Raw genomic sequence first — 14,405 nt, forward strand, 5'->3', positions numbered from 1 at the left:
CAGTAGAGTCCTGAAATTCCTGACATACCCTGAAATTAGTAACAGAGAAGAAAAAGTCTGTCTGAATCCACAGCGTTCTACAGGAGACTGTTGAATGCTCAGTCTGTTCACTGCTCAGAACTAATTGCATTATGGTGCTTCTCCTTATCCTGAAGTCTTGCTGATTTCAGCAGGATTATGTTGATACAAGGTACCACTGTGAGTGAGTAAAAGGCAAGCTGTTCGCCTCCTTCAGCATTAACCTCTGTAGATCCCACCTTCTTAAGTCTCCCAGTATGTTTTGATACTGCCTCTGATGGCTTTTTATTTCCTAACTCCATAACTTGGATTTGTAGTTGAATACAAGTCCCTATAGTTCTCTAAAGATAATATAAAGTTTTCTGAAGATATATACAAGGAATGACAGTTTTATTACTAACTTTATGTGCTCCATATGAAAAAGAAAAATCTTACCAAGAAGACAATGTTGGTGTTCTGATAGAGTGCTCGAGCTACACAGATTCTCTGTCGTTGGCCACCACTTAAATTAATCCCCTAATGAATATAATGGATCAGAAATATGCATCTTTGAATAAACATTATGATAGGTCTTGGGAAATATGATTTTTACAGTTATACAAGGTTCCAATAAAAATCAATTGCTTAGTTAAAATGCTAATCCTGTTGATAAACAAGCATAATCCTTACATAATAGACAAAGAAAAAATATTATTCAGCAACAAATCATGGATAAGTATAAATTATGAAGAGCTCCTCTAAGCACAGTAGGCTTCTTAGGTTGAAAAACGCAACCAATACTAGCATAAAATTCTGCAAGCAAAATATTGGCGATCAAAAAATCCCTTTTGAGGTATAGTTGAAGAAGGATTTTTTTTTCCAAAATAATTTTTAACATGTCAATACAACAAAAAGCAAGGTGCAGCTGTTTAAAAGGAGCACATTACTTTTTTTTTTTTATTTTCTTCCTTTTTCTTTCCTTTTCAACCATTAAAGTGTTATTCTTGCTCCAGGCACGTCCATCCTACAGTTAAGGATGGAGGGCCACTCATGAACATCCCTGAGGTCTTAATAAACCAGATAGCTTCTGATCTGTGCTGTAGCTGTACAGGCCTCAGTCCTGTCTATCTGCCCAAGTATTTATCCAAGGATGTTCAATTAAGCTTTATATGGCTATGTATTCATTATTGGGATACCAGAATTAGCTTTTTTAAACTAACTCATTCACACACATTCAGACTGCAATGGAGATGTGCTTGACAAGAGCTTGGGAATAAAGCTCTCCTGGCTTAAGATCAGCGCCAAGTAACCCAATTTTCCTGTAGGACAAAATATACAGTATAAACTTCTGTATGCTCACTTACAGCAACATCACTCTGCTATATAAACATACTGTAAAAGGGCCATTTCCCCCCGCACTTTAAACCCTATTTATCCTTTTACTGACTGCTACAGTTGGAATTTTATCCCATAACGAACAACAAACTCACTGAAATAATTCCAGTATGAATCTTTCCCAATTTTCTTAGGAAATTTGCACAAAATTAATCCCTTGAGGATCTCTGTTTTTCATTGTGTATCATAACATCCAGTGTAGTAATTCTATGGCATACAAAGAAACAACATATGCATAAGGGCAAATTCTGATCTCTGAAACAAAATTATCGTTATCGCTCTCTACAGGTACCTTAAAGGAGGCTGTAGCAAGGTGGGGGTTGGTCTATTCTCCCACGTGCCTGGTGACAGGACAAGGGGGAATGGGCTAAAGTTGTGCCAGGGGAAGTTTAGGTTGGATATTAGAAAGAACTTCTTTACTGAAAGGGTTGTTAGGCATTGGAATAGGCTGCCCAGGGAAGTGGTTGAGTCACCACCCCTGGAGGTCTTTAAGAGACGTTTAGATGTTGAGCTTAGTGATATGGTTTAGTGGAGGACTTGTTAGTATTAGGTAAGAGGTTGGACTGGGTGATCTTGGAGGTCTCTTCCAACCTAGACGATTCTGTGATTCTGTGAAAATACATTATTTAGATTTGTATCTGTCTTGTGCTCTCCAGATTAGAGATCACATAACAATATTGTTTACTGTCATAACACATATTCATTGTCATGACTGCCTAGAACGCTGCAGCAGCTAATGCAAAATAACTTCAGTAAACCCTGGTGAATTACAATTATTTACCAGGCTGGCAACCCAAAGCAGATTAGATGAGTGACATCAGAAAGACTCTTCTTAATACATAGACTAAGCAAACATGAAAGCCTTGAGGTTATTTACCCTTTCTCCAATTTCTGTCTGATCACCAAATGGTAGTAAGTCAATGTCAGGCTGCAGAGAGCATGCATCCGTAACAGCTTTGTACCTGTAAAACCAATATGGTCATTGCAATTATTTAACCAGCCACATGCTTTATTAATGAAAAAAAAAAAAAAAGCTCAAATTCACAGCTAAGTTATTATGGCCCTGTGATGCTTTGCAAATGATAATTGCAAAAATAAGTAAGGCAAACATTGTAAAAAATCACATATTTATCAGAGATTTTCATTGGCAAGACTCTTTTTTGAAGATTCTGTTACTTAAATTGCTGAGTACATTCTTCCCCATCACTGAGCAGTTTTGCTGGACTCTGGAGTATTTGAAGGCATTTTTCAATGAGTTATTCTTCTTCCCCTTTTAGGTGCCTCTTCATTAACTTCAGTGTGATATTTCAGGGCAAAGGATCCTTACAGTGCTTCTGATCCTGAGTCAGGAAACCTCTTGCAAAAACTTGAAATGTGTTGTGAGATTTCTAGGTCTGTGGGGTATCTCTGATGATCTGCTAATAAGCAGCTGGGACCAGAAAATTCGAGTGGTGTTAATTCAGTTTTGCCCCTTTGATATGAATGAATTTAGGCTGATGCACTAGCTGAAGAACCTGGTCCCTGGAAATGTAGGTGCTTATCTGAATTTTGAGATATTTGTTAACTTTTGTTAAGTGGGAATAGAATCATACATCTTATTAAAGTACACACTGAGAGGAATGGGTTGTATTTTTTATAATTTAAAATAAAGTGAGTATGACCTTTGAAACAACAGCAATTTATTTTACTTAAGTCATTTTTTCCACTGTATTTGTTAGCTGGCATTTTTGGAAAGACGTAAGAAGCAAGTGCTGGACAGGCAGAACAGAAACTATGCACTTCAGCTTTCACACTCCCTTCTCCTGTATTTCTATAGGAAGAATTAAGGTTATTTCTTTGAGGCACCCCATCTGCATATGTGCATTGTTTTTGTAAAGTGGCTGCTCCAGAAACTTGATCACAGCATGATTAGGACATAAACCCAGTGGAAACTTGCCTACTATCTTTGTTTCCATAGTCCTCTGGCAACCTCAAGCTCCACTAAACAGAACAAAAATACGGCACTAGCATCCATAGATGGGATTCATCTCACCTGACTTTAGCTGCTTGAAAAATACACATATGACTTCCATTGTATTCCATGGAGAACCGCTGCCGCTGTGTGATTCCTCACATAAATTTTAGACATGCACTCAGGGTGGAAAGAGAGCCTCAAAAGGCTAATTTAAAGCAAAAACTTTCTTTTAAAATGGTTAAAGTCAGGTTAGCTAAATCCACACCAGGGTTCATGTGCATTGATATTTTTCAGAATCTGCAAGCTTCTGCCAGAAGGAGAAGACAAAACCCCTTTAGGGAAGCAGTCAGATTTTTTTTTTATTATTATTATTTTTATTTTTATTTTTTGTTAAGTGTTTTGATATTTACCTTTGTTTATTAAATGGGCTCCCAAATATAATGTTCTCCTCCACTGTTGCGTTCAACAGCCATGGCTTCTGAGCTGCGTAAGCCACTGAATATCTGTTTCTACTGTAGATGAATAAAGAGCATTAGTAAAAAGCAACACATCCGCATTATGAACTGTCTGAGAATCAGGGGAAACAATGTTCATTCATAGAAAATACAGAGAAACACATAGACAGAGCAATTGTTACTAAAGTGAAGGGAAGAACTTCAAATGAGATGCTTCTGTTAGAACAGCACGCACTTTCTCCCCTGGTGGCACAATCTATATTCTAGGTTGTACTCTATTCTACTATAAAAGGACTGGTACCTACCTCAATTTAGTAACTGTAATTTCAATCCAAAAGTAGATTATAAATATTCAGAATGATGAAATTATCACAAAAATGAGGTTTTTTTTAATTATTTTTTTTCTCCAACATTGAAACAGGTAGTAAAAAGGCACTGTTCAAATGTCATCACTATACTTGTCTCACTGCTTTCTGAAGCCTTAAATTATTTTACCAGCCTGTGCACATGAAATATCTTTTTCTCAGGCAAAGTTTTTTCTCCTTTAAGTCTACTAGATGTTCAGTGAACAGACATGATATGGGAGAAGAGGGCAATTCAATACAGATTTGGAAGGAATCATTACAGTATCCCAAGTACTTATTAGGCTTAATTTTAAATGTGTCTAAACACCTCATTAAATATGTACAATAAGGGTAAGAATATTCTTTACTTCTGGATGTTTTGTCTGTGTATTGTGGCAAAAATGTTCATATAATGCCAGGCCTTTTTCTGAGACGCCTGAGAGGTGTGGGAAGCACTGTTAATGGCTTGTAAATCTGAACACTTATCTTCCCTTTCCATTTCTTTGATGGCATTGCTTAAAACCAAGCATTCAAATTAGCTTTGAATGTTAAGTATCTAGTATTTTTGAGAGAGAGGGTGATAGGGTATGAGTAATAGCTGGTTAGAAGCAGTCAGTAGCACTCCCAAAATTTTAGCAGTTTTAGCAGTTCGATATCCACTAGTATGAAATATGTCCTCAGGACTGTCAGGTATCAAATAACGGTGTGGCTCCCAACCACAGCTATTGGTGCCACTACTTGTTTGTCATTTATGGTGTGCCTTTTTAGTTTAGCTTGCCCATCTTTTAAACCTGCAGGCTCCTTCATGGAAGCCAGGGCTGGAATCACTGGCTGACATGAGCTGGATCGCTCCGTTTGTACGCCGTGTGCCCTGCTCCATCATGCAGCAAGCAGCTGGGTTACCAACAGCATGAAACCTAGTGCCAATCAGAAAACATGCAAGCTCATGGGAGGGTACATGTGATGATGACTTGTATCTGGAGGTCCTGTCTTGCGAGATACGGAACACACTACATTCCCAGTGTTGTCAAATGGAAGCTGGGAGCACTCAACCTCTTTTAAGCAAGACGTGGGCCTTTCCGGGATGCTAGTCCTCAGACTGAGGTAGTGGTACAATGGCTGGGAAAGACTGGGATCCACTGGATTTAGAGCAATCTGTCAGTTAATTCTACAGTAAATAATTATTGACATAGTAAGGAAACACAGAGATGGCTGAAGGGTATGAAGATGAAAGTTTGAGGAAATTCTGAAAAAATTAGTGTATTATGATACACTAAAAACAGAAATAATACCTTCTGGATGCTTCAAAAGAAGGTTCAGTCTCATTTACACTGTAAGTTATGGTAAATGACATTTAGTAAGCAGGAAATAGAGAAAATAACATTTTACACAAGTTTTATATACAGGAAAACTGTAGTTAAGTACATACTTTAAGAACTCAATATCAGCTTTTTTTTTTGTCTGGTTAGGGTTTTTTTTTTTTTTTTGCTCTTAAAGGGAAAATAAACATGGACTAATTAAAAGCATATAACTTTTCTAAATACAACTGTTTTGTATCTATTGTGCATAGTGGCTAAACAGGCAATCTATGTTGTTAGAAAATGAATTAAAAATGAAAACTGCATTGTAAAACCTGTTAAAATGAAATTATTAACATTGCCTGTGAACATAAAAAATTGACAATCAATAAGTCAGCTTCTCTATACTGTTCCACCAATGACCTATGGAAGCTGGTAACTACCCTAACATCAGATTTCTTTGGAGCAAAGACAACCTTCGCAAATATGATTTCGCAAGGTTCAGGTGACACACTGTTACTGTTTAATCAGAACAGATTTTGAACCTGTTTGTAGCAGCGAGGCTGCATCAAGCTATGCATGGCACTGTAATGCCTAGACCTTTCTTGTCAGCCTCCACTTCTAAGGATCATATCCATGAAATGCATTTTGTAGAACACACAATGTCAGTAATGACAGTAATGATATTGCGGTGTTCTTTGTCCATGAATTAACTTATTAACGGTGCCAAGGCCATGGAATGCCATACAAAGGAGTTCTAGACCAGCAACGGTGCTTGCTGCCAGGAAAACCAATGCATCACTCCAAACTGCAAAACCTTAACAAGTAAGTTTATGCCATGGAACAGGAAACAGATGGAAATGGAAACAGACATTAGAAAGGACTAGGAAAATTATATTAATGTGTTATTTGCCTCACTTAAACAAACAAACAAACAAACAACAACAAAGCAACCACCAACAAAAATCCCCAAAATCCTCCCTTCCCAAGTCTACAAATCCTCCAGATGAAGTATTTTGTTGCTGAAACAGAAATGTCTTTTTGCCTGCTGGGATACCAGTAACCGCAGCTGCACTCGAAAGCAGAGGATCCAAATCTGGCAAAGGACAGAAAAATTCTAATAGCAGAGCCCTCATAGTGCCAGACTCACATATTGAGCATCTTCCCGAAGTGCTAGAACTGAGACATGCTGCTTTCTGTGCTGTGCATCAGCTCTCTAAGAACTTTGATAATTAATGCTTCCTTAAGTGCACAATCAGTGTGTTTTCTTCATGCACCAACTGCTGCAGAACATGTTAGATTAGAGGTGAATAATCCCTGCTGGTAATCTCAGAAGGGTCAGAGAGCCACAAACCGAGGCTCAGTTTGAACAGACACTGCTTCACCAGAGTTGGTCCTTTATCAGCAGAAGCTCACAGTCTTCCCTATGATGGAAAGAATTTACAAGAAATCAAAAGATGGACACTAGTGAGAGATTAGAAAGAGGTTAGAAATTAGGTCAAACCAAACAAAAAGGAAGAAAGCCTAATGCAAGTAACTCTTGTGTTTCCCCTGTTTCTCACTTAGTACACAGCAGCCTGTTTGCACAGAAACCTGTTCGATGGATGTATACCAAGTGAAGGGCCTTCCACTTAGCTACTCTTCTCTGCTTGTCTGTCTCAGAAGATGGTTCTGACTCCTTGGCTTGATGTGGATGAGGAAAATATACATCTTTGCATATTCCCCACATCCATCCCGGTATGCAATTAACAGTAACTCAGATCTGAAACAGGCTCAGCTGAATCACTGAATCTAGATAGACTCATTTTTCAGTGTTTAAGACGTCTGTCTAGCTGATTGTTCACTGCGAAAACAAAACCACAGTTCCTTGTAAAGGTTTGCAATGCACCCGAGGCATGTCTCATATAACTGGGAAGAACTGAGGTCTGGCCCATAAGATTTGTTCTTGCCAAGATCTGTTATGCTCTTGCTTTCCTAAGACACCAAAACGATTACAACCCTGGCAATAGAACATACAGCTCTCAATAGAGCCAACCACAACAGCAACAGGGCATTCAAGCCCCATGATGGGCTTTCACAGTGATGTATTGCAGGATTATCCCATTACAACTATGGCTGAAGTCTGATCCATCATTACTTTACTGTGTTGTTACCCCCTGAATTTGTTGGAGAATTCACCTTAACTGCATATCATCCCTGGATCAGTAGCTACGTTAGTCATGCATATGGAATCACATGGAAAGCGATTCAAGAAAGTAAATACGACCTTTATTGCTATTTTGTAAAGTATAGGATCCATTCAGTTAAATACCTGAAGTATCCTTCTGTATTTATCTCTCTGTCAGGCACTCTGAAATTATCAGCAAAACATAACCATGTTTGCATCAACTATAGCAAAGAACCAAATTATACCTTGCAATGAAAACAGTCACTCAGTAAGGCCTGAGATGCTTGCAAAAACCTGAGTTACCTGTTTGGTTGTGTACAGATTGCTGGTAAAGAGACAATATGGTTCTAATCCCTTAAACACTGTGAAAGTTCAACATTATTTCATAATATATTTCATAATCTGTAGCATCTTTCAAAGATTTCTCTATTTCTCTAATCTTTCTAAGATTTCATATCCTTCTCTAGGACTTGATTTGAGTCTTTCTCAAATGTATCTTTGAAAACATTTGTGAGAATAATTTTTATGTATACTCTTCTGGCTCATCTTTTCTTAAACTACTTCAGAATAGAATCCACCTCATTGCGACCTCAATATTTTCATTATATATCTTGAAAAAATTAACCATGGCAAGTCACGTATTTGTCCATCAAAACTTCATCTTGCATATGATTACACTAAAGTTAGTCTTGCCTTGGCTCCAACTGTACCTACTACTCCAGTGAGATCATACGTTTAGAATAGCAGACAGTGAAATATGGCTAGGGAACAAAAAAATGCCATGCGTACTAACACAGGAAAAGTAAAAATATCCAGCTTGCAACATTGCTGTAAGAAAAAGATGACAAAGCAGGTTCCTATTCAAGGGATAGGGCAAAAATAACATTGGTATCTGTGACAAAATTCAGCCATTCTCCTCAAAAAGCTACTTAAGAAGATTTTGGCTTGGTAGATTTAAGGAAACAGAACTGAGCTTTAGAACCAGAGAACAAGTCTTGGGGTTACAGCACACCCGTTCCACAGCCTCTGTCCTGCCTACGCTGGAATAAAGGTTAGTGTCCCACTTAGTTCCATAGGAAGTTTTCATTCATTGGGTCTGAATCCATGTAGATCCAGAGGTCTGACCCCATCTGCAATCCCCTCCCCAATAACAGCTTCTTCAGAGCGTTCACTCTCCAGTATTTGGCATCCTCAGTCTGCTTTCTGTAGACATAGGGAGAAGAATATGACTTTCACAGATGAAGCTTGGGCAGATAGCAGGGAAGGGGGAAAACATTTCTCTCATGTTATTATTAAAGCTTTATTTTTTTTTCTTCTGCTAGCAGCAACATCACTGAGTGGCGAAGACAGCCTTTCCCATATGCTGGTACTCCACACGTACCACTTCTCAAGTGAAGAAGCCTTCACTGTCACGCCTTCACTTGTGAACAGCTGCAGCATAATAACGCTGATTTAACAGTCTGGGTAGGAATCAGCATTGTTTTTCCTTTTACATTGGTTAACTATCCCATCCCTTCAATGCTTCTTGAAGAATCTTGTTATTTGCACAACCTGAGTTGCAAATGCTATGCACAGTATTACTAGACGACAAACGCCTCTGATGAAACACAACAGATGTAAATTGAACCTCATTGTTCTTACCACAACAGGGAAATACATGTTATTTGCTGTAAGATTTTCTTCTAATATAATGAGTACTGTAAACCCAGAGCTGATTCACACCACGGAAGGATATTTGATAATAGGAAGAGTATATTCTATTCTTTCTATTCCAGTCATTTCTTAGTGCTAATATATTAGGTATTAATCACCATACTGGCCCATTTCCCTTCCTGAGGCACTCTGCTCTGCCTGCTATGAACCAGAAATGAAAATCGCTCATAAGCTTTCAGTTGATGCTTTTCAAAGAGGATCCGGGTGATGCACATGGGTAATTATTTAACAAGCAGTATGAGACATGAAGTTTACATTTCTCACAAAAAAATCCAGCTACTTCCTTCTTGAATGAAAACAATTAATAGCTATATGATACGTACTTGCTCCAGTGAACTTTTCCCTCCAGTGTCTGCATCTCTCCCAATATAGCAAGGAGAAGTGATGACTTGCCACAGCCAACTTGACCCACAATCATTGTCATCTGACCTATGATAATAACAACAAACACATTAAAAAACAAACAAACAACAAAAAAAAAACTACTCAAGTCCATGAGGCCCAACTAGATCCCATTCTACAGCACTTGAGATAGTTGGTTAAATTTGTTAGTATACACTATGTAATTAGATAGCATTGCATCTGTTCAACTATGGAAATACACTTTAATGGATAGTACAAGTACACAACAAGTCCCATAAGCACAAGAATATTGCTTTGACATACATTATCATACATTGTATGAGAATGTATTATTTTGTGAAAATTATTTAGGGTCAAATGATAATTTGGCTGGGCAGTAATTATTCAGTCCATGATTCCATGAAAATTTGGGCCAATCACAGAAGTGTTTGCATCTGAAAGAAGATCCATTTTACTCTCTTCTCCTTTGCTGTACTCTTCCTCCTGCCTCCTCCTCCCCCCACTTTTCCATCTGCAGTCCCACCGTATGGTGGTAATGGTGTTAGATCTTGCCACAACCTTATTGAAATCACAAAGTGTGTTATTTGTTGCTTTTGCCAGGTGAGCTTCTTGCCAGATAATGTGTTAATGGACTCATTCCTTCCAAAGTATGTAAGCTCTTAGAATGGCTGACCAAACTTGTGAACCTGTGGCCTTGGACTGTAAACTCCTTGGAGCAAAGACCTGCTCCTGGTGTTACATGTGGGACTGGACCAGCACAAAGGAATGTTCATTCATGTATAGGACACCGAATGCTACTGTGAAAAAGATTATATAAAATAAATTACTCTAGGATTACTAACCAGCTGTGTGACATCCAGTATGTGTCAGCTTAAAGGAACAAACTATTTTGAAAGTAAACAGTAGGATATAATATATATATATTCATATATATGCATATATATAAAATCTTATTTAATAACATGAAATACCACCAGACCAGCATTAGGAATTTTATAGCATTCACCATTATCAAAGTAAAAAATAGCTTTTGCACTTGCTACATAGGTTTTCCAAAACAAATCAATGTTCTGTAAACCTGTGCATGTCCTAGCCAAAAGATGCTGTGGATACAAGAAATGTAGAGGAGGCAGACCAGACGACTACTTGAAAAAGAAATTCATTCAGGATTCCTCAAAAGACAAACTGCATGAAGGTCAAGGAATGCACTGAGATGAAAACAGCTGTGTACTGGGAGACTGTAACATTGAAGAATGAGAGGAGAAGTACAACATATGACTGCTGCATCCCTGTGCACTGACTGGTGGCCACTGCTTAAACAAAATCCTGGACTAGATGGACCTGTGGTTTGAAGAAGTCTGGAGTTCTCATTTTTTTTTTCCTATTAAAAATAAAAAAATGTATTCTTCTGCAACCATCCTTTTTACATTTATTCTTAGTGTTGATGTTGTTCCTGTGACTATAAAAGCAATATAAACAATACAGGTATATAAAAACTACATTTTTTTTTCTGTGTATATATAGTACTTTATATTGATGACAAAGTTCCATGTCCAATATAATTCATAACTTTGTGTATATTTTTAATCTTAATTTTTTCTTTTAAAAAACTAAACTTGTATTTTTGAACCTTTAACAACATCAAGAAATGGAATTATTAGCAATCTGATATTACGTATTTCATTTTTAAGATGTGCATTTATCATACCTGTTGGGATTCTGATGTTTATATTGGACAACGTAGCTAAACCGCTTCCCCATGAAAAGTATCCATTGGTCACCTACAAAACAATTATCATGTCAGACACACAAACATGAGGAGCAAAATCTAGAATGTCTAGTTTGTATTTAAAATATGTTACTAAAAAAACCTATGAGGAATGATGAGGTATTCTCACACAGACATAAAAATGCAAGTTAGGTTAGAAAAGATTGTCAAACTCAGAAATGTTTGGGAATAAGAAAGGTTATATACACAAATATATACACAGCATGAAAGGCAATAAAGTTGTGATCTTGAGCTGTACCAAACACTTTCATTCTGTCAAGTAAAAGATTAAACACTGAATATAATGATCACAAGATCTCACAGGTGACATTCTAAATACCATAGCTCATCAAGGAATGAGTAATTCTGCATATTGTGATATATGGCCTATTGTGAATGGATTCCCAAAGTACACATTAAATATTCTCAAGGTTCATGTTGAACATAAGAAAAACACTCCCCAGTAGAATCTGGCCTTTATGTGCATACCTCCTTTGGAGTTAACAGATCCATGAAACATTATTTGCAAAGAGAACAAGGACATATGTGGCGAAAAGTTGTCCAAAATAACTTAAAATAGTGTGGCAGAATAAACGACAAAAAATGACACAAAAATTTTTATCCTGGTTCTAAGAGTGAAAAAGAAGTGCATGAAGGGAAACTCTAAAAAATCTATATTAATTTCTGAGAATCAGATTATCTAGCTTTTGTTCCTTTAGACTCATGATGCCTCTTGTTTCCTGAAAAGACAGGGAAACACTGTAAATAGGTGGTCTGAAGACAATTCTTCACATTTTATTTTTGGATAAAGTGCTTATATTTTTATTTTTATTTTTTCTTGTTCTTGCAATGGACAATTTGCCTTTGGAAAAGGAACAGCAATTAGGTGCTTTCTAGTATTGTAGTACTTAGCAGGAGGACAGTATGTGTTGATTTTTTTTAACCACCTTGATTGCGATGTCATCTGTTTCCACAGGACGTGTTTGCCTCCTTGATGGTTGTTCATAGCTTTCAAGCTGATACCTCAAGGGCTGCCTCCTGTTGATGGCCTTGGTGTGCTAAATAGTGAGGTGAAGAGAAGAGAAAAGTTGGAATTCTCAAGAAAGGAAAGCATTTGGTTCCGTAGAAAAAAGAAAGTCCATTCCCTTTCCTCCCACCATTCTTGGTCACAAGAAGAAAACAGTGCTTTTCAATATGTGTGATAAAACACTATACTGTGTTGTATATATTGCAATGTTTTAAACATCCTTAAGTGAAGAACTGGGATTGATCTCTTTGATGCTGGTCTCCCATGCGTAACCATCCCAAATTACAGCTCTGTCATCCTCCTCAAACTACTAGGTGCGTCTGCCCTACCTGAGGTAGCTCCAAACAAAACTGTGTCAGTAGAAGTCACTGACAGACACACAGAGTGACTTAAAGACACGCAGAGTTAACAGCTTGGTTCTTGGAAGCAAAACAGATGCAACAGTGAAAAGCGTATTATATTAGCTTGTGCAGAATCCTCCACTAATGCATAATTGTGATTGTAGAACTAGCTTGTTTAGAGCTACCTGGGGTATTTGTAAGCAGCACTGTATTGAGCTGAATAGGCATAGTAGGTAGACAGAAGAAACAAAATAAACACTGAAATAATTTTGTTTTTATTTCCTTTATTATAATTGTTAAGACAGAAAAAAAAAATGTTGTTTTGGGTTGGAAAGGTTAATTCAGCTCAAAATAAAACTTATTTTGTGCTAATTCTTTCTGTTGCTTTCTTCGAGTTCTAGTCACATTTTAAATGATACCATCAGTTTGAAACAGTTGAATTATCTAGCTTTAGAAAAATTTTGAAACGAAAAAAAGTCTTTTCCCAAATCATCTTCCTTGTTGTCATTGATGTCTTGGCTAGAACTATTCCTCAAATTTTACTCAAATTCACTAGATTTTTAGCACTCCAGCAACAGCATTTTGGAATGAATTCCTATTTCACAAACTTCAGTGTTGTTTTTTTCCACTTCCAGTCCTGAATTTCCCAGAGCAGGGAGTTGTCCTACCTAAAAATGCCCAATGTACCATGGATTGTACTGTCAATGTACAGAACAATCCTTGTAAACACAGGAATTGCACCTGGGATAGTTATAAAACTGGTCAACAGTAATGTCAGGTAAGAAGCCAAAAAAACTGAACCCTATCAGCCAGGCCATTGGCCTTGTCCTGGGCTGTATGGGTTCTCTGCTTTGAAATTCAGTGTCATGAAACAGAACTTACAAGTCCCGTGTGCTTCTTACAGGATTCATAAGCCACAGAGCTGTCCCCACCTCTCCAGCTGTCATCTCCAATCTCATCACTGAGGAGAAATTCATTCAGCTTCTGTACACTTAAACAAACAAACAAAACAAACAACAACAACAAAACAACCACAGGACAGTGAGTTAAATAAGCCCAGGTTTCCACAGGTACTTTTCCAGCTATCTGCAGTCCAGCCAGCAGGATACACCAAAAATATTTCAATATTCAATACAGCAAGAGTTCTCTATGCTTACTTTGTAAAACTGCTTCCTGGGAAATACACCACAAAGGTTCATTTAATTCTTCATCACAGAAGGGCTTGATCTTCCTTCTGTCCCACCTCCTGTAAGACTGCCATAATTACTTGGCTCCATCATTCTGAGGAAGGGATGAACATAAGCTCCCGCCTGCCATGGTGAAGCTACATCACTTTGCAAAAACTAAGATCTAGGTGCAGGAGAAAGCAGGAGGATATATGCCTTTAGATCAATGATTTGAACATGAACCTGTAAATGGGAAAGCAGACCTGTTTCAAGACCTGTCTGAGCATTTTGTATGGAATAACCAGTACCTGTTCAAGCTACAGAGGTAGTGGTTAGCAAGAATGTACTGCTATTGTCATAGTTTCCTCTTGCTGGTATACCTGTTCTTTAGATGTCTAACTCACATAACAGAATTTC

The 14,405-nt window shown here is 37.6% G+C and overlaps 1 protein-coding gene across 4 annotated transcripts in view; it reads right to left on the reverse strand.

Annotated features, from left to right (window-relative positions):
• Window positions 1–14,405, reverse strand: part of ABCC9 (ATP binding cassette subfamily C member 9) — an 84,882-nt gene that overhangs the window by 37,819 nt on the left and 32,658 nt on the right. For 3 of the 4 annotated variants that reach the window (XM_050708360.1, XM_035540815.1, XM_050708359.1), the window contains exons 15-22: window positions 13,705–13,813; window positions 12,402–12,512; window positions 11,395–11,467; window positions 9,647–9,752; window positions 5,438–5,476; window positions 3,757–3,858; window positions 2,270–2,354; window positions 454–534 (exon numbers count right to left, since the gene is read on the reverse strand). In XM_050708360.1, coding sequence (XP_050564317.1) covers window positions 454–534; window positions 2,270–2,354; window positions 3,757–3,858; window positions 5,438–5,476; window positions 9,647–9,752; window positions 11,395–11,467; window positions 12,402–12,512; window positions 13,705–13,813 — 706 coding nt within the window. The remainder of the gene's footprint in view (window positions 1–453; window positions 535–2,269; window positions 2,355–3,756; window positions 3,859–5,437; window positions 5,477–9,646; window positions 9,753–11,394; window positions 11,468–12,401; window positions 12,513–13,704; window positions 13,814–14,405) is intronic. The other variant, XM_050708361.1, reaches the window with a different exon arrangement.

The sequence above is a fragment of the Cygnus atratus genome, chromosome 1 (assembly GCF_013377495.2).
Source record: "Cygnus atratus isolate AKBS03 ecotype Queensland, Australia chromosome 1, CAtr_DNAZoo_HiC_assembly, whole genome shotgun sequence".
Lineage (NCBI taxonomy): Eukaryota > Metazoa > Chordata > Aves > Anseriformes > Anatidae > Cygnus > Cygnus atratus.